Raw genomic sequence first — 21,136 nt, forward strand, 5'->3', positions numbered from 1 at the left:
GGAGGCACAGAACTCAACCTTATAGAAAGACAAAATACAAAATAGGGAATCTTTACCAGCATTACCAGGATGTTTGCGATAAGTTTCCTAGGTTTGAATACATGATGGAAATGCAAATTTATTGATAAGCAATAGGATAGGCAGCTTTCACCTTTAAACCCATCTGGTACATTACTTGACTAGCCAATAATGAAACACAATGATCTTTACTAGTAGATCTTAAAGTCTATTTGCATCATTATTTCCAGAGAAGAAACTGAGGTATAAAGACTGATGTGACTTGTTTGGAAGTCAAGAAGAGAATCCAGGCCTTTTGCATCTCCTGTAATAAGCCACACGGTTGTTAAGCAACTCCTATTTGCTTCACACTTTGTATATTGTTTTTTATAGGAATGAGGTATTGATTGTGCTTTTTAATTGTTTGGAGTATATATTTGGTAGCAATGCTGCTATTAAAAGTGGACCTAGTTTGTCTCAAAATATCCATATAATACACAATAATTACAGTTGCTTCTTTAATACTGTTGTATGTGAGAGGGGACCAGGGTGTCTCTTCTTTTTCCACTTATATTTCTCTATCACTTTCCCTGCAACATATCCCATTCTTCCCATTTCACCCTTCCTTCAAGCTTGGTCTGTAACTCAATTTTGCACTTGCTGTTTTGGGCAGGGATTCACTGGGGGCCATTCTCTCTAGGCCACTGATTTGTTGAGTGAGGCTGATAGGCCCTTTGACACAAACCCTAGTGTCGCCGCTGATAGTGTCCCTTACCCCTTATCTGCATTTACCCTTCACAAAAAGCATTTGATTATATGAAGTGGGTGGGTTTTAGCTAGTTTTGAATTGTTTTCTGTTACATTCCCATGACATATTTAACCCAAGGTGGATTTTAGCACTGGGCCACGGGTCCTTTCAGATTTTGGTCAAGCGCAAGATTTGGACTTTAGTCACTGTCAGTGTCCTTGAACAATCTAGCTCACATATACATAGACTGGTTAAAAATTCTCTACTCTGTCTATACATTAGTATTAGAATCTGTTTAGTATGTAACGTGTGTGTGTCCGTAAGGAAAAGCTCTTTTTGTATGTTCTTTTTAATTTTGCTATTCAAGATAGAGATGTCATATTCTGCCTCGGTAAATGTTAAGTATCAATGCCTCTGATCTGAGCCTGAGTGAAAAAAAAAGTCGAGGATTTACTGCCTTTTGAGAAACTGTTTTTACTGGAAGAACGGGCAATGGAAGTGTTTGGAAAACTGTTTGGAAATTCCTGCTTTTCAAATGTTGCAAACTAAGTAACTCCAAGTAGATGCACCAGGGCAGCTTGGTTAAGGTTATGTAGTTTTATTATTTTTAGATTTTACTGAACAGTTGCTTTATGTAAACTTTGTTTCTCATATGCTTTTGCATCTCTTTTCTAGGCCTACCTGACGGTATGTAAAGATGTCATAATGGTTGGCCTTGGCGATCTCATGTTTCAAGCACGGCTTTTAGATATGGCTCTTTCAGTTATAAAAACAGGTGCAGTATTTCATACCAATATCAACATCTCCATATACACTTAGCTGACTTGTATTAGCAGAACTGTTGCTTTTAGCATTTTGGAGTCTGTTTCTCAAAAAATAGTGTTTACAGCTTATGCTAGCTAGTACCAGTAATATGGGAATATATATATATATAAATATATATATAAATATGTATATATATAAAAAATATATTAAAAATATATATATATATAAAAAAAAAATACCAGATGACCTTTAAAGGTCCCTTCCAACCCAAACTATTCAATGATTCTATGGTCAGGAGTCACAGCAGTGTTTCAGACTGAAAACAAGCAGAGAACCAACCCAGAACAATGTCACTGTTGATAACTAATGTTTCTTCTTTGCTCTTAGATTCCAGTTATTACTGTATAATTCAGGGGGTTTTATATATATAAGGTGGTTTTAAATATATATATAAAGTGATATATGTATATTGATATATAAATATTTATATATATCAGTATGTCTTAGGAGACAGCATTGTAGCACTATTTAAATTTGGCTCGCGCATAGACAGAATTAGAGCTCAATTCCTGAAGAATCTATGATTTTAATCCCTATACTTCAAGAATTGGAAAGAACGCTGGATTTATACTTAAAATATTGATTGAACTGTATGAAAATTTCAGCTAAAGATGCTCAGAATTAAATATATTGTCTACACTTGTAAACTTTAGCTATTTATGGTATATAACTGAGTTTCATTCTAAGCTTGTACCTGAAGAATGTCTCGTTACAATTTTTCTATGGTGGTATTTATCTCTTTTGCTAGAGAGAGGTGGCTTTTGTGCTCCGGTGTTACTGTATACCCTAAAAGAAATTATTGAAGCTTCTTTAACTCAGAATGCTGAGACAGATGAAGTGGCAAATCTCTTCCATGCTGTACAGACTGTCTTCCAGAAAGTTTTAGAATGCGTGGCACGTAGACTCAAGAAACAGCAGGAAGAAGGGATTCAGGTATCATATTACACTTGAAATTGCTCCCTAATGTTTAGATGAATCCGTATTTTTTACGCAAATGTGTTATACACTTTGAGGTTATTATTCGAGTTGACAACTGATTAAATTTTCAGTTAAATTTTCGGTTAAATTTTCCAAATTATCTTGTTACCAGTGGGGTTTTTTAATCCATTGTTGGTCTTGTCATGACAAAAAATAGTAAATTGGAGAACAATACATTCTGTGATTGATGATCCTGAACTACACTTGTACTCATAGGTTATTACTCATATCTGCAATTAAACGAGCTTGCTCAATACAGAGCAAAGACTTCGGTTATATATACATTATGATCTTGGGAGGGAGGAGAAATTGTTGTTCTTTTATTTATTTTGGCCTAAATTATATCAGCTTCAAAATATGTATGATGTCCTAGAGTTCTTCATAACATCCTATCTTCACAGAAAAGTTAGCTTCTTGTATTTTACAGCAGAGACTAGATAGTAGTGAGATGGGTGGATCACTCTGGAAAATGTGATGGTCTGCTTTTCTGGACTTCGGAAAAACATTTCAGTTCTTTTTTTGTTACAACTGTTGTTTAGTTTGTTTCTCCCAAATTTATGAGCAGACTTCCCAAGCATGCTTCTGATTCTTTCTCATCCCAGGTGACTAGAGTACCTCAATAGCTTGCAAGGTGTGATCTTCACAGAGAAGCTTGCTGAAATATTTCAGTTGTACTCAAGCAATCTGAAAAAAATGATCTGTTTTTCTTTGGTTTTAGTTGGTTCACTTGATTCAAATGCCTCTTGGAGAATTCATACATGCAGTCCAGTGCTGGCATTCATCGTGCCCAGCAGTTCACCAAGGTGTACTCTCTACTCTCCTGGCAGCAATAGTAGCAGAGATAAATTATGTGCTACAGAAGGTAAAGTTAATGTTGACTTTTTACACCTACTGCCTTTTAAACATTTTGTTGGAACAATAAAGCTGTCTTCAGAAAGGGTGATCTTTGTACTGCAGATCAAGATTTTGTGTGTACTGGCATGGAACAAACAGGAAATTTTATTTTCCATAATTTATGAGTACAGCCATGTAAGAACAGACTTGTCCTGATACCTAGTTCATTATCTGCCTCTGACAGAAGAATATAGAAATTAGCCAGTGTTGGAGACGAATGACATGGTATTTGAGATGTTCACTCCATGTGTATTTGTACTGGGTCTGGCTGGGAAGGAGTTAAGTTTCTTCACAGTGGTCCCTACAGTGCTGGGGTTTAATATTGTGGTTAAAACACAGCTGAGGGCACGGCAGTTAGTTAAGGCTGTTGCTGAACAGAGTGTGCAGAGAGTCAAGGCTTTCTCTCTTCCCTTCTTCCGTGCCCTAAAAAATTAAGCAGGTGGGCAACAGCTGAGACCATTGACCCAAACTGACCAAGGGCATATTCTGCACCATATGATGTCATGCTCAGCTATAAAAGCTCAGGGAAAGGAGGAGGAAGAGCAATTGTTCTAAACCTGCCTCACTTCGTCTCACCCAGCATTAGCAAACCACTGATATCTGAAAGGTTTCGGTTACCTATCCTTGGAACTGTCCCAAAAGGTTCCATAATCCCGTTCCAAAGCAGGCCAATGTCTTGCTTGACACTGGTCACTTATGCATTCTGTGCTTCAATACAGACCCATTTCTCATACCATATCTGGTTTTGGTTCCTCAGTTTTTTTGTCTAGAGGATTTCCAAATATCCGATCTGAGTTTCTCTGGAATGTAAAGAAAGAGGCTCTAAGACTGAAAAGAATACATAGGCGGAGGTTATTGTTGTGCTAAAAGTCCAAGAAACCATTACTGTCCTTGAAGAAGAAGGGTAACATGCCCAGTGCGTGTTCCTAATGCGCGTTGTGTTAGGAGCAAATATGGCTAGTTAGGCAGGAAGCTTTGAGAACTAACCAGGAAGAGCAGAGGTTCTTTAGAACAGAAGAGGCTGTACTCTTACTCTGGTTGCCAGGTAAGGCAGAAATGGAGCAATAAAAGGTTGACAGAAAGTACTGAGTACAACAGAGCTGCCTCTAAGATTCAGCATTACGGAGGGAACTGAAACAATCCCAGAGATTTCCCTGCAAATATGAATGTATCAGCTGTGGGATGAGAGCATGCTCTTTATAGATGCAGCACAGTAAAAGTTTATGATCTTGAATGAGACTGCAGCTTTGTACTCCTGGATCATGAACATTCATTGCAGTGTGTCATCTCAACTGGGGTTTCCCCTACCCCAAGGTTGTAGTACTAGTAAATTAAAATTCAGTTCTGACTAAATACTTGCCAGATCTTGATACCAGAAAGAACTGACACAAGGAATTGGGAAATTGCTGTCACCCAAGTTACTTTTAGAAATTGTGTCTGCATGCCTAAACATGGAGACGCAGAGGATACTCATTTGTGCTTAGTAGGCTGTGCCTTTATAAACCATGACCAACAATGTAGTTAAATGAAGCTTCTGTTCAGAACAACTGTGGAGAATATTTGCCTTGGTACAAATGCTGTTTATTCAGTTTAGCCTTTCTAATTTAAATTTGTTTTGTTTACTTGGACACAACACAATTGGATTAAGGCTTTTCAAAGAACACATGTGAATGTTTCTTCTAATTATTTAAGGATAGGTCTCAGTTGGTGTAATTATTCAAATATAGATTTGCTTCCATGTTTTCTACATATATATATTTCTTGATCTCCAACAGTTGTTGACTTTTTTCTTTTTCAGGCTTCCAGTGAAAAAGACTTAACGATACCAAAGACTATTTCAGAACTTCCTCCTCTTTCAAGCAGTATAATGGCCATAATTATGAAGTCAGCTAATGTTGTCAGGTAAATATTTCTACATTTATTTGTCCAAGGTTGTTGCCAATATGTCATCAATAAAGTTTTAATTTCTAATTTCTAAATTCAAATAAGTTTTGAGGAACTAGATGCTTACTAAATTTACCTGCACTACTTCATAATCCCTTTCTCTTGACAAGTTGCTTGTAGGTATTGATTGAGGGGTTTGGTTCCATTTTTTAAATGCTTCTAAGAGTGCTTCTTATTTACAAGACTGTCCATTGAAATGAGTTCTGTAATCCTACATCTTGGCTTGCTTCTTTCATAAGATACTAATAAACATTAGTCCCTATAATACAGAGGTATTTAGATGAGGTAAAATATTAACCAGAAATAGCATTAATCCTTTAATTGAACATCTGCAATGAGGTGACAAATGCACTATAGCTGTATTAAAATCACAAAATTCAAAATAGTTTTAAAGTATCTGAGTCCTAAAAGCCCCCAAAAGTGGAGTTACATAATTATTTTTTTAAGACTCAAACTGTTTTGGGTTTTATTTGCTATATTTAGTGGGTTCCTTGAATACTTTCTAAAATGGTCACAAGTGAATTTCTTTATCATTGCTTAATTTGTTCATATTCAATTTTTATTTACGTGACTATACACAACCAAGTTATTTTGCATGGTCAAGGGGTTAACGTGTATTCCTTAGAAGTCCGATCATTCTCCATGACTTATCACAACTAACTCCTATTTTTAACTTTCTCATCTGACAGGCATTGAATATTCCTGTCTCTTCTGTCACGGGATTTTTTTTTTTCTTCTCAATCCGTCTCTAGTTCTAGTCAAACTTGCAAAACAAAGGACTCCAGAGAGTCCAGCAATATGTTTGCTATTCCAAATCCTGTTCTTCTGTGAGGCAGCAGCTGGCCATCAAGTCACTCTCTTTTAGTGAAACACAATTATTTTACACACCTACTGAAAAGAGATGCAGAAATACAATTTATTCCTCTGAAATTTTTCATCATTGTGGTCAAGGAGAATCTTGATTGGATTCTTGATGGAGAAAACTGCTAGTTTGGACCACATTGTTTCTATGAATGCTTTGATAAACATGTATCTATCTTCTAGTATTTATCTTTTGATGCAAAGAAGATTTAAGTCAGGAGGTAATTTACATCTGGTTCCACTGGTGCCTGTAGACTGAGACTACTCTTAAGGCTGTTTTCTTTTATTAATCTGTATTGATAGGTCATAATTGGAGTCCAGTAGTAAATCATTCAATGTCTCAGGAATTATCATCTTTCTATGCCAATGCCAATGTCAAAGCCTTTGACATTACAGAATCTGATGTGAACTTCTGTTCTGGGAACACGCAATCATCTCACACCAGGTTCTGCAGCGTCTGTTATGTTTTCAGTTACTAATTAGTCTCTAACACTGAATTTCAGTCCCCATATCAGTGATGATACTGAGTGACTTGGCAATATGTGGCCAATTGTGTGACTATCCTCCCCTTCAGTAGGGAACTATCTGTATAGGAGCCAATTACTTCTCTCTTTAACTTTTATATGTATTTGTAAATAGGTTATTGTTCTGTTCTGTTTCACCTGCAGGCTCAGGTGACCCTTGTTGAGAGGGAGGTGGGGAAAGGCAGCTGCATTGAGTCTGCAGGGAGTCTTATTACAGGTTAATAAAATTACAGTCTTCCTTCATGGAACTAAGGAGTGAGATACTGACCTAAACAGTAGTAACAATAAAGTCAGAACTCTGATCGGAATACTATCAGTTAGCAATTTAAGAGCAATATGAAGTGGAATCGATGCTTCATCAGATTAATCCACAATGAAATTATAAAACTAATGCAATGCATGAGCTACTTGATCATAATTATTTCAGAAGCTAAAGAGGTTTCATTGTTCTCAGCTCTTTGAACAATACTTCTCTACAAAGCTCCTTCACTGAATCACTGGTGGAGGTTGGTTCTTTTCTTAACTACATCTTTCATTTTGATACCTTAGCAAAATAAAAGGCTGAAGAAGAATTTAAGTTGGAACTGGGTATTTATGGCACTGAGTTTTCCTAACAGATAATAACAATAGCAAAGGTATTTTGAAATATTTTCAGGAAAGTTTGTAACATGTACTGCTCTCAGTTTTGCCCTTTAGTTCTTCAGAGAGCATTTAGGTTTGTGCTTTGAGGAGTGAGGATTACAGATCTTCTCCAGCTTCTGCTTTATCCCTCTTGTTGTTTTATTTTTCTCTGGTTTTGTGAATTGCTTCTGAGTTAGATTTGTTATTTTTACCATAAACACTATAATGGCCAATTCGTGGTTTCATTCTGTGGTATTGCCTTAATCCATATTGCAGTTTAGTTTGGTTGCTAGATCTGTTTCTTGAGTCCCTTGTTGTATTTTTCTTAATATATGTCCCAAAACACCTCTAAAATTTGCTGGTAATACTGTCATCTCTTGCTAAAAGCGAGTCTCTTAGGATACTTATAGAGTTAATATTTATCTCAGACTTTATAATGAACAGTTGTTTTGATTCTGTTAGTCTGTCCATACTTTAAATACCTAAAATGTAGTTTGGAAGTGTTTTGGGGCTATATTTAGTTATAAACGTTCTTTAGTGTTTTGTAATTGGAAACCCATCTATTTTAATTTTTGAGATAATGCATTTTAGACCAAAGTGTTAATTAAACTCTGGTTTCTAATCAGGCTAGAAGTAGTAATTGTTTTAAGGGCATGAGTAGTTGCTAACAAACCATTGGAGTCATATAACATATTCTTGTAAACTTCAGTAGAAATTGAAGTTAGAGATTTCGATACAAATTACACGAGTTAGATTCCTGAAGAACTAGTAGTTTTTTTCACAGATTGACTTTCCCCAAATAGCCCATGAGCTCTTCATTTCTCTTAACAGCTACTTATTCTGTGTACAAACTTCTTTATTTTCTTTGCAAGCAATTTACCATTCTGCGAACTTAGGATGTTCTCAGATCCAGAAGCAGCACGTTGTCTTCAATTACCCAATAACCACTGCTTTGTCCTGCAGGGTATTTGAGAGGCTGTGGTAGCAGCGTGGCATAATCACAAACTTGTGTTCAGTTCTATTTTGAAAGAAACATGATTTACAATGTATGTTTGCTGTATTTTTTTCCTTAGGTCATTTTTAAATGAATTAATGGAATGCATTCTCTCTGAAGAAATTGAAGGGATTTTTAGTCTCACAGCTAGTGTTTGCATTGTGACTATAATTAAAGGTCAGTCAAACCTTTTTTGTCTATTTTTTTCTTCCTATTTTTTATGTAATACATTTTGAAAGTTCTTATACAATTCAAGGGGCACTTTTCCTTATCCTTTTAAGTTACCATTTTTCTACAGGGTTTAAGGTTATATCACTTGTAAGTCATGTTGTTAAGCCTTGGACTTTCAATCTTTGTATAATCTATATAAAAAACACAACTGTGCTAACTCATAGGGCTCATCTCTATATTATGATTGGCTGAAATACACAGTAATTAACCCAGGACAGTGAAAATCTAATTTAATATCTAATCTTTCGTTAAACAACCTTTTATGTTAAAAAATATTTGATGAAAATCTGCAGGGTTTGGTTTGTTTTTTTTATAAATCATTATTTTTGTCCAACTTTTCAACATAATCTTATTTCAAATAGGTAAGCACAAAACTTCACTTCTAAAGGATATTGCACCTGCCATTCAAAGGACCCTGATGACATGCAAGGATGCTGCCTCAGGAGAATCTGGCAGCACCAAAAGGTAAATGTGTTGTGGGAAATAAACAGTAACCTCTCCTGCACCCGCTGCCATCATTGGCTGTGGTTTGTGTTTGCTTAATATACAGGCAGAGCGTTCAGAAGGACTGCAAGGTTTACAGTAGTGGGTAAAAAAAATTGTAAGGTATTGAGCCCAGCACAGTATTAATTTTTCCTGATAAAAATCATTTGCTGTGATTACAATCTTTATATATTTAGTTTGGGTTTTTTGCATTTAATTTGAATGTGTTAGGACTTGATCCTGTATGTTGCAGGATTCAGTTCTGAAATTCAGTTCTGGTAGCAGCAGGTGCAGAACAAAGCATTATTACTAGATTTTTCTCTCTCATTTTGGTATTAAGCATATGAGTCCATACCTACACAGATAGTAAAAATTTAACTGCATGTGACAATGACTTTAAGACCTTCCAAAAGGGGTTTTATTTTGCTCTTTTTTTGCAATTTTAGTGTCGTATCTGGTTGACTTAGATTTTTGGGATAAGTTTCTTGAAAGTGATTTTATTTGAAATGATGATTTACAGTCATTATTACCTGCCTAAGATAGACAATCATGATAAATGCTGTAGCCTTAAGTGTCTGAAACTTGCTTAAGTCTAAAAATCTGTTAACATTTCATTTCTGCCTAGTTATTGAACTGACCATGGAATTATAAAATATGCAAAGTAGACATTAAAAAGCACAAACATAGAATATGAAGAAAACAGAGTACAGTTATGGACATTCATCCAAAAATACTGAGAAAGTTATTCATGCACCACAGTGGCCTGAACGTGCAAAAGCCCTTGCAATCTTTAATTCTTCAGGTCGATGATCCTTTCTATTCAGCCGAAAAATGGGTGTAGAATAGATATTTAATTTTTACATTAAAAAACAAAACATAAAAAATATCCCACTTCATTTGGGGTCATTGCATGGCCCTGCAGCCCTGAGGACAATTCCACAGAACGTTCTTCTGCTGGATCACCAGCCTGAGGCATGTTGTTTCTGGCATTGGAATGACTGGACGTAAACCTTTGGAGGCTGCGCTGTGACTGAATTGGTGTCACTGATTTAAAGCCAATACTAAAGTTATAAGATGCTACTGTATGAAAAATCAGATAGTTTATCAAGGAGGCCACATGGACTACATCCCTTTCTTACTTCAAATCCTTAGAGTTTGCACTTGAGTCGTATCAAGAAGCCCAACAGCTACACTGAGTGCTTTGGCAGTGGTAGAACTTTTAGAGGGCTGTACAGTAAATATCCATTTGGAATTGGTTCAGAAGTGCAGAAGGTAAATTGGATTTTTCCAGGAAAAAAAAAAAATCCTGATTTTCAGGACAATACGATAGAGTAGCTGTGTTGTTGCTAAGAAAATGTGCATCATTCATTTAAATCTGCTATTATATCAGAGCCAAAATGGTATTATGTAACTCTCTTTAAAGAGATATGTAAACTTAAGAACTAGACCAGAAAGTTTTATGATACATAGGAGCCACCAGTTACGTACTATTGAAAATGAGATTTATTTAAAAAACAAAAGAAGGGAAAAAAAATCAAAACCAGTGCACCCTTCGCTTACATTTCCTGTCTGACATCAGAAAATAGAAAACGGAAATTTTGCTGTCAAGACTTTGAGTGATTTCTACAGACGACATTGTGCTCCTGTAACATAAAATTGATAAAGAACTGAAAAATATCCTATTAAAAAAAAAAAAATCACTACATAATTACATAATTGAACTCCTAAAACTCAGAGTGACTCTGCTTCCTGTAGATTGTTTTAATTAGTTGCTCAGCTGCAAAAAATTTCTTTTGGTTGGGACCTAGCTTAGAAACAAAATCAAACAAAAAACCAAATTTTTTTTTTGCCATTAAATCATTTAACATTGGGTTGCCAAGTGTTCTACTAGAATATTTTTAAAAATAGTAATAATGATCTGGAAAAGAAAGGTGAGCAGCAGAGTATCACGATTCAGTTGTGCACTTCTTTTAATTAAGACAGTAGAAAAGGCTGAGAAATTAAGGCAAATCTTAACATGATTAAATAAATAGGCCCATTAAAATGAGTAATTGCTGCCACTTGAGCGCACCACTGACTATAAATTTCAGTAGGAACACAGGTAATTGCTTTATGGATCTATATGATCATCTCTGCCCAGTGAACAGGGACAAATCAACCTGGAAGCTGGGGCAGATGAAGAGCATAAGATGTTGCACAGTGTTTTAATTTCATGATATATGAATATGCCTTTGTATAACACAAACCCGAAAGACAGTTGCAGATAAAATTAAAAGATTAGGAATACGAACATGATGATGCGAAGTATTTTTAGCAAGAATCAGAATTGCAATACGATAAAAAAATTCAGAAGGTATCACATGGCTTTGCAGAATTTGGGAGGATTCATATTTGAACAAGCACGTTGGGGTTTTTTTTCCTCTCCTGAAGGATAACAGAATTCATTCTGAAAAAAGGTCAGGAGGAAGTTCTTCAATGACCAGGTTTTGCTTCACTAATTTACAGCGTGTTTGAGCTTTCTCAGACAGACAGAATGTTGGACCAGGCTGGGCCTCTAGTGTCTTCTGACGTGCCATTTGTGGTGCTGTGGTACTAGGCTGCTAATGTATAACTAAAATGTGATTATATACAGTTGGAAATGTGCCCTGTTGTTTGTAAATGATTTTATCATCCTACTCTGTTTACCAAACCCCAAAATTTTAGTTATGGTGTGCCGCAAGCTAGGTCTCTGATCATTACTTTGAGTACAATCACAGAGTGTTGCACTGATGCATCCTAAAATATATTACTGTTTTTTTAACTTGTACTTAATAGTAGTATTACTTTTTGCTTCTGAATGCGTTGTCTCATCATAACTCCTTGAGGGATTATTTTATTTAACACCCAGGTATACCAGGAAACAGTGACAATCTTTTAATTTCCCTACAGACTTGGCATTCTGTGCCAGCGTCTTAAATTTAGACATAAGTAATCTGTTACATATTAGCAAAGAAAAAAACAAGTAAAAATGCTGTCTGGTGTAGTAATTAAACTGCTGTCCTTAAACAAGGAATTGTTGCACTAATTCAGAAGCAAACTTTTCTTTGTAATTTAGTCTTCCCTCTTCAGCTGAGTGAGCAGTTTAAGATGGCCCTGTGGGTCTATTATTTTAAAAATGCTGTTCAGTGCACTTAAAAATTCTGGGCAACATATTGTATATTGAGAGAATTTCCTCAGGAGTAATGGCACACACATTTGTTTAGCTTATAAAATGCAAATATTTATGCCTAGCAAAAAAAAAAAGTGAATAAAGCTGTCAATGCAGTGATTTGGAGGCTAGAGTAAAATGTTCCATATCTATAAAACAAAATGTGCTATAGAATAATACCTTTTACTTAATATTTTGTATTTAATTAGCATTTTGATGTATGAGTATTAGAATTTAAATTTAGCTAATGGCTGCACTGAAAGATATTTCTTTAGTACTATCATTTAGCTAGCTTCCCAAATCCTTCATTGCACTCTCATTCAGCCTATAAATAATGGTTCTTGAATTGTTTTGTAATATAACTGTGTGTATGATTTGTCTGCCACTTATCTAAAAGTTCACTAGAAAGGTATTGGCTAAAAGTGACTTAAATTTGCCTGTCTGGGGAGTCGTACAGTTATTCTGGATGACGGCTTCCTGCCCTACAAAATTTATACAAAATAGCATTGTGTCTAAAACCACAGAACTCAACTAATCATACTGATTTTATAGTACACTGCAATAGTAGCTTCCTGTGACAGTTGAGTTCTAGCACGGCTTAAAGGATACAGCATTATAAAGAGGAGCACGTGACAGGGCTGTGGCCGTCTCAGTTGAGGGAGCCCTGACGTCCAACACACTGCCATGGAAGTCCAGAGCTGCCACTTATATTTCAGGTCTGGCTCTCGGTGTCTCATGATGAATGCCCTAACTCCTCGTGGTTAATGACTGACCTTGCTTATTTGAGGCAGCAGCCCAGGACTATAATAATAAAAATATGGAGAAAAAAATGCTCGAGAAATACAGGTGACAGAATCTTTTACAAAAGTAACGTAAAGGATAAAGTTTATGATGGTTAACAGTGAAATAATGTTTTGACAGAAGACCAAAATGCCCATTTTTGTGTTTTGATGATATTTTACAGCAGTGTAGAAGAAGTTGTATGCAACTACAAAGGGTAGATGAGTGACTATGTCAGGGAATGGAAGAAAATAAAAAGGCCCTGCCAAAGGGAAATTTCAGAGCTGAACTTTGAGATTGTTTCTGGAGTAATGTGAGATGAGAGAGGGTCAGAAGGGGACTAAGAGGGATGTACGTGCAGCTGAAGCGGGCTCCTGCTAAGGGTAAAAGAGAAAGCTCAGGCCTGGAAAAAAAAATGCCAGAGGTAAGGAGAAAAATTATGAAGACTGAAGAATGAGGGAGAAAGGGAGGAAATAGAAGAATGAAAAATGGCCCTAGTATGAATTCGCGGTAAAGGATTTGACTATGTTTGGAAAAAAGAGTAAAAATGCTGTGAAGAAAACGAGCGGGTTCTTTAAATAGATGATGAAATATTAGAAAATGTGCCTGAATTGACATAGTAATTTAAAGTGGCTTGCTGTAGATTACGCTATAGCAAGAGATGATCAGCAGAAAAATGGAAAAGTTGAAAGAAAAAAAACAGCAATTTTAAAAGTGATTTGTAAAGACATATTTAATACTTAAACTAATAGGGAATAACTTGTCAAAGAAATCATGGGGTAGCTGTACTCTGAGAATCAAATATTCGAGGATTGATTTAGCATTTAGCATATCTAATCCTGTTATGCATTGGTTTATGTCATTTCAGAATCCTGTATGAATCATCTCTGAAAATTTTGGATGACTTTTTGAATCTTTGACCACGCGGAAGCTTTTGTCATGAAAATTAAAGGAAGGAAGATGTATTGGTTTTTAAAAAAGATTATCTTGTAAAATTATCAATAGCTAAAGTTTGTTCTCTGTTATTATGTACATTTAACACAGGAAAAAATGTATGAAAGTGTGTATAGAAATCAGGTAATAGTAAAGATTTTTTCAAATAGCTGTAAAGATGTTATTCTGTATAAAAAAGTATTTTGGGGGGCATAAAATCAATATATTTGTTTTTATAAAACAGATAATAATTGTATCTTATATACTTTGAAGTAGCACATAACCTCAGTTCCTGGGAAGACTATAAATCATGTTCCTTGAGGTTATGGAAACGAATTTTTTTTCAAGACACAAGAAGGACTATATAGTGTTTGAGAGTAGCCGTCATGAATTCAGCAGAGGCAAACTCTGCCCAACCAATCTCACTTCCCTCCCTTTTGTGGAAGAAGAGAGAGCAGAGAACGTTGTCTTTCCTGTCATCAGCAGAGACTTGTACACGGGCTTATAGTGTCCTCACAGCCAAATGAGGTGAGAGAGGTGGATGGGAAATGGACTTGTACCATCAGACTTGAAGAATAGTGACACTACACTATCACATTGAAAGCCGGTTACTAGTGGTGCTCCTCAGGGCAGCTACTGCTACCAGTATTATTTAACATTTTTATTGAAAGCTTGAGCAATGGGATGAAATGCAGCCTCAGTTTGTTGGCAGATGACATCAACTTGGGAGCAACGTTTGATACATTGGGGGATAGGGTGGCCCCATTCAAAGGGATCCTGACAAGCTGGACTTAAGAATCAACAAATCTCATGATGTTCCACAAAGACCTGTGCTTTTCTGCCTGCAGTGGACTAATCCTGTGTAACAGCATAGACAAGTGCAGAAGGATGATCTTGTTGCTGTCTTCAACTGCCTGCATGAGGATTAAAAAACACTTTTCTTAGAGGTACACGTGAAGAGAATGTGAGACAACAGAAGCAACTCACAGCAAGAAAAATCCGTGTTGGACATAAGAAAAAAATTTTTCATTATAAGAGTGAAATGAACCGGAAATGGAAGAGGAGCAGGCTGCTCAGGCTGTGGAACATCCATCCCTGGAGATGTGCAGAACTTGACTGACAAGGCCCTGACCATCATCTCATAATTTTGAAGCTGGCCCTGCTTGAGCTGAGGATTGGAGCAGGTTATCTCCTGAGCTTCCTCCCAACTTGAATATTCATGTGATACAGTGACAAGTGTACTGGAAGGGAAATGCCCTAGCTATTACACATAGACGTGATTAATATGTAAGTCAAATTGTTTTATATTAACCTATTTTTATAAATTAAGACTAATAATGCAGACATGTAAAACACTTATTTAATTTTCTTAATACCACCAGATGCTCTCCTAAGACTAGTACTAGAATGCTGATTGCAGAATGTTATTTTGCCTTAACTGAGACATCTGTAAATTAGATGTCTAAGTTCATGGTGGAGTATAACCCCAGCCAACAACTGAGCACCACACAGCCGCTCGCTCACTCCCCGCTCCCCGGTGGGATGGGAAAGAATCCTAAGGGTAAACGTGAGAAAGAAACTCGTGGGTTGAGATAAAACCAGTTTAATAATTAAAAAGAAATAACAATTTTTAAAAATTGTACGGAAATGGAAAAAACAATTGACAGAGAGACAGGAAAATAAATAGCCCCATACTAGCTACTGTGGAGAAATAGCTACTACATACTAGCTACTACCGAGAAATTTAACACTATCCCAGCCAAAACCAGCACAGCTTATAATGCTGCTTTTTTGTCTGTTTCAGAAGGAGATGTGACGGGGAGTCCCCAGAAAATGATTCAGCCACAGACTAGAAGTAGCATTCGGTGACCAGCTTAGACCTGGATGGCTAACGCTTAGTTATCTACAATTATGTGTCTGTGAAATGGCTTATTGAGATCTCCAATGTTACTGAGTGGCGCTGAAACAGAAATTAACAAATTTAGCCAAATTAAGATAGACTCCTTGTTCTTGATTAAGATTTGTGCACAGTGCCATACTCCCATCTACTTAAACAGGCATCTACTGGGCTGGTTTTCTTTCTGTGCTAAGAGAGCATAAGATTTTTTTTCTAGTATCTGCTCTGTCAAGTGCAATGAACCACCTTCATCCTGTTTTACATCGAATTCATACTTGACCTTAGTGTGTAAAACTTTCCTACTGGATAAAAGCTTATTTTGCTGGAATGTTGATATTTAAAAGCAACCAAATTTTTTAATAAACAACTGTTAGGTTTCACCACAGGAAGGCCGGTGTGTGTATGGATTCCGGAATTCCAGAAGCTTTACCTTCTCCACAACAGTAGCCTGAGCCAAAAAGACTAAAGCTGCCACAGCAGGTACCTGTGGAACTGCCAACTGTTTATCTATCAACATCTTTATGAAAACTGTGTTCTTTGGCCTTCATTCTTCTACATCTGTTAACAGGCAGGTGTTCCAGTAATGACCTTTTAAATCTTCTGATTATACAAATTACTTAATGAATATGTAAATCAGTTTCTTTTTTTCTGCTTCTCAGTCTTTCAGCATTTGCTCATATTATTAGATTAGAAGAGAATCTAAATTTACTGCCTTGTTTTTCCTCAGTGTATAATATTGCTTTTTCAGTTTTCACTTTTCATGGAATACTTGTTCCAGATGTAATATCCTTAATCCTGAAAGAAATAAACGTAATACCAGCGTCAGAAATATGCATATTTCTTCTGAAGAACTCTGAGGTGATATTGCTAGGAAGGGTAAGAAAATGTAAAGATAAACCTTTGTCCTCCTGGTGGCTGGTATTCAGGTGGCTCTCAAGAGTGTTGAAATCATTCTGCGTTAGTCGTGCAGCCAGTGTATAGATTTCAGCTCAATTTCTAGTCCAGCTCTACTCTAACTGCTCTGAGAGGTGCAAAACCATTGGCTTTCTGTGACACAGGCAATGATAGTCTTAGGATTCCATAAGCCAAGGTCTGCCAGGGCTTTCTCCTTGCGGCTTGGGGGCAAATCTCACAAAAATAGCATAAGAGTTCTAGGTTTTGCTTGCCATTCTCATTGCAAACCAAGTCTTGTCAAAATGTTAAATCCTTACATTTTCCTTCTGTTTTGAACATATAAATAAATAGTATGTTCCTTCAGCTGAGCTATCTTTTGGAAATCCGTAAAACAGATTTGTTTCATCTTATTAATCCAAAGTGCTGTTGGAGTGTTACTGGAGGAGAGGGGTTGGGCTTTGATGTATTTTATGGAATAATCTCGGTATTCAGCCAGCAGCACTGTCCTAACTGCAGGCCTGAGAACTTCCCGTGGTTTTAAGATAGACCCTTTGACATCTGCTCAGCTTTTTCAAGAAGCTGAACTTGACTTTGATTAATAAAATTGCTTGAAATACGAACAAGATAACACCATTCTAAGATACTCCTTTGAGCAGTTTGCATTGGGCGTCACTGTTAACGTACAGCTACCTGGAGAATAAATTTTCTAGTCACAGTTGCACCTGTACGTGGTGTGCCTATAGCTCTCCCCTGCATGCATATATATTCAGTATAAATATTACTGAAGAAAGCAATGGCTTTAAACTACTTGCAGTAATCTTCTATGTTTTAATTTTATTTGTAGGGACTTGGTCCCTTTTTTGATGACAGTGTTCATTTGCTCTGTTGTCTGGCTGGGAAGCAAGTCCAGCAGTCTTCCATCTATCACAGCTTCAAATTATGAGCTAAAGGAAAACCAGGAGAAGCTCTTGAGCCTCTTCCTTTGCAAATAAATGTCTTCAGGTATGGATCCAAGCACGTAAACTTTCCGACTTGCCAAGGAAAAGAAAAAATCCACCTTGCACCTGCTGTTTATTCCCGTGAAAGCTGCAACCCACTCTGCAGTTAAACTGGCGTGTGCTGCTGCTGTCAAGTGCTTTGAGATCTCCTGACTTACAGAAGGAAATCAGAGAAATTATTTTTGATAAAATCTTTCACCTCACTTGATTAATGCTTAGTGAACACTTACGGTAATGACTGCAACGTGGAATCACAGCAGCTACCTTCCAGCATTACTGCTGCTCTGCTCCGTGTCCTGTGAGCTGAGATGGTTGTCGGGTGCCCTGTTCCAGGGGTGCCTGCAGTGGGACCTGCCACTCCAGACCAAGGAGCGGCTCAGTGCTTACGTCCCCACCATCCGCTGCTCAAGGGCAGCTTTCAGGAGCAGCTGCAAAACTTCCCCCGGGCAGCCAGCAGTTCTGCAGCTTCGTTAAACCCTTGCAAATAGGCACAATTTTTGCCTAATCTACTTCAGATAAGGCTTCTTAGTGCTGGGCTCCGTGTAGCTGTAGTGCTTGTCTGAGCGTGACCCAAGGCACTGCCACTGCTATGGAACTTTAGCTTCAATTTGCTCAGCAATCACTGGGATTTCTTCCGTGGGTGAGGTTGTTGGGCATAGATGTGCCCTTAGTCTTCTCTAACAACAGTGGGTCATTTCTCCAGTTCCTTATCACAGCTCTAGAAAAGCTGCAGAAATTATAGGCGTTAATACTGAGGAACCTTCAGCAGTGGAAATTCACTTTCTGTGATAGTCTTAGCATTTTTTGAAAATGGTATCGCAGCAGAAGTTAGAATCATAGAATCATAGAATCATAGAATGGCTAGAGTTGGAAAGGACCTTAAAGATCATCTAGTTCCAACCCCCCTGCCATGGGCAGGGACACCTCTCACTAGAGCAGGTTGCTTAAAGCCCCATCCAGCCTGGCCTTGAACACTTCCAGGGATGGGGCATCCACAACTTCCCTGGGCAACCTGTTCCAGTGCCTCACCACCCTCACTGTAAAGAATTTCTTCCTTATATCTAATCTAAATCTCTTCTCTTCCAATTTAAAACCATTGCCCCTTGTCCTGTCACCACTCTTCCTGACAAAGAGTCCCTCTTCAGCTCTTCTGTAGGCTCCCTTCAGGTATTGATAGGCTGTTATAAGGTCTCCCCGGAGCCTTCTCTTCTCCAGGCTGAACAACCCCAGCTCTCTCAGTCTGTCTTCATAGGAGAGGTGCTCCATCCCTCTGATCATCCTCGTGGCCCTCCGCTGGACCCGTTCCAACAGGTCCATGTCCTTTCTGTGTTGAGGACTCCAAAGCTGGACACAGTACTCCAGGAGGGGTCTCACGAGCGCAGAGTAGAGGGGCAGAATCACCTCGCGAGACCTGCTGGCCACACTTCTCCTGATGCAGCCCAGGACACGGTTGGCTCTCTGGGCTGCCAGTGCACACTGCCTGCTCATGTTGAGCTTCTCATCCATAAGCACTCCCAAGTCCTTCTCCTCGGGGCTGCTCTCCAGCCATTCTCCACCCAACTTGTATTTGTGCCTGGGGTTGCCACGTCCCAGGTGCAGGACCCTGCACTTGGCTTGGTTGAACTTCATGCAATTTGCACAAGCCCACCTCTCCAGCCTGTCTAGGTCCCTCTGGATGGTATCCCTTCCCTCCAGCGTGTCAACTGCGCCACCGAGCTTGGTGTCATCAGCAAACTTGCTGAGGGTGCACTCTATCCCACTGTCCATGTCACCGACAAAGATGTTAAACAGTACTGGTCCCAGTACCGACCCCTGCGGAACACCACTCGTTACTGGCCGCCACCTGGACATTGAGCCATTGATTGTAACCCTTTGGATGCGGCCATCCAGCCAGTTCCCTATCCACCGAGTGGTCCATCCATCGAATCCATGAGTTTCCAATTTTGAGACCAGGATGTCGTGCGGGACAGTGTCGAATGCTTTGCATAAGTCCAGGTAAATGACGTCAGTCGCTCTGCCCTTGTCTACCAAGTCTGTGGCAGTATTGTAAAAGGCCACCAAATTTGTCAGGCACGATTTGCCCTTGGTGAAGCCATGTTGGCTGTTTCCAATCACTTCTTTATTCTCCATGTGCCTTAGCAAGGATTTCAGGAGGATCTGCTCCATGATCTTGCCAGGCACAGAGGTGAGACTGACCGGCCTGTAGTTTCCCGGGTCTTCTTTGTTTCCTTTTTTGAATATTGGAGTTATGTTCCCTTTTTTCCAGTCAGTGGGAACTTCACCAGACTGCCACGATTTCTCAAATATGATGGAGAGGGGCTTAGCAACTTCGTCCGCCAGTTCTCTCAGGACCCGTGGATGGATTTCATCAGGTCCCATGGACTTATGCACCTTCAGGTTCTTTAAGAGGTCTCGAACCTCGTCTTCTTGTACTGTGGGTGCTTCTTCATTCCCAGAGCCCCTGTTCTTGCCCTCCGTGACTTGGGCAGTGTGGTTAGGGCCCTTGCCAGTGAAGACTGAGGCAAAGAAGTCATTCAGTAGCTCAGCCTTATCCACATCCTGGGTGACCAGGTCTCCCGTTTCCTTCCGGAGGGGACCCACAGCTTCCCTCGTCTTATTTTTATCCCTGATATATCTATAGAAGTTCTTCTTGTTATTTTTCACATCCCTGGCTAGATTTAGTTCTGCCTGGGCTTTCGCTTGCCTGATCAGGTTTCTGGTGACTCGGACAGCTTCTCTGTATTCTTCCCAGTCTACCTTAAGTTCTGTTACTATTATTTTCTTACTCCTTATCACCCCAGGAAGTAGAAGGTGTTACCAACCTTTTTCTCCCGTGTCATTTTTTTTTTTTTTAAACCAGAGGAACCACCTTGTTTTCAGCAAAACTAGTCTGTTCTCAAACACATGATTTTACACTTACTTATTTCATGGTGCTTATATTACTTCAGACTTCACATTACTGAATTCTTCCTATGTAAAATTCCAGTCCTTTGATATCGCTGTCAACTTTGTCCCAGTTTCAAATACATGTTCAAATTTCATTTGTTTATGCTTATTTTTGTATTGTCATTAATGAAAATATTACATAAGGTGGCGTTCCAAAACATCATTAGTAATTCCATTCCAGCCTAATCTATTTCCCTCTTCCGTTAAATTAGTTCCTTACTCGTTTTACAATTCCTACAATAATCCTTGTCTTGGGTTAATAATTTTTTGATATGCTGCAGTAGCAGATGCTTTTCTGTAAAGCCTTACATTTTAAGTAGGTCTATTTTAGCAGTTATTGCTGGAAACATACCTGAGTCCTGCGCATCCAAACGCCTACAGCAAAGGACGTACAGGAGAGA

At 38.2% G+C, this 21,136-nt stretch overlaps 1 protein-coding gene across 1 annotated transcript in view; it reads left to right on the plus strand.

The window, feature by feature from the left end:
- The window catches only part of NCAPG2 (non-SMC condensin II complex subunit G2), a 49,986-nt gene extending 35,999 nt beyond the window's left edge, over positions 1-13,987 (plus strand). The window contains exons 21-27 of the mRNA XM_074157315.1: positions 1,421-1,520; positions 2,319-2,503; positions 3,267-3,410; positions 5,241-5,344; positions 8,466-8,563; positions 8,980-9,082; positions 13,936-13,987. Of these exons, the coding sequence (XP_074013416.1) occupies positions 1,421-1,520; positions 2,319-2,503; positions 3,267-3,410; positions 5,241-5,344; positions 8,466-8,563; positions 8,980-9,082; positions 13,936-13,987 (786 nt within the window). The remainder of the gene's footprint in view (positions 1-1,420; positions 1,521-2,318; positions 2,504-3,266; positions 3,411-5,240; positions 5,345-8,465; positions 8,564-8,979; positions 9,083-13,935) is intronic.
- Positions 13,988-21,136: the final 7,149 nt, after the last annotated feature.

This window comes from Numenius arquata, chromosome 12 (assembly GCF_964106895.1).
Source record: "Numenius arquata chromosome 12, bNumArq3.hap1.1, whole genome shotgun sequence".
In the NCBI taxonomy this organism is placed as follows: Eukaryota; Metazoa; Chordata; class Aves; order Charadriiformes; family Scolopacidae; genus Numenius; species Numenius arquata.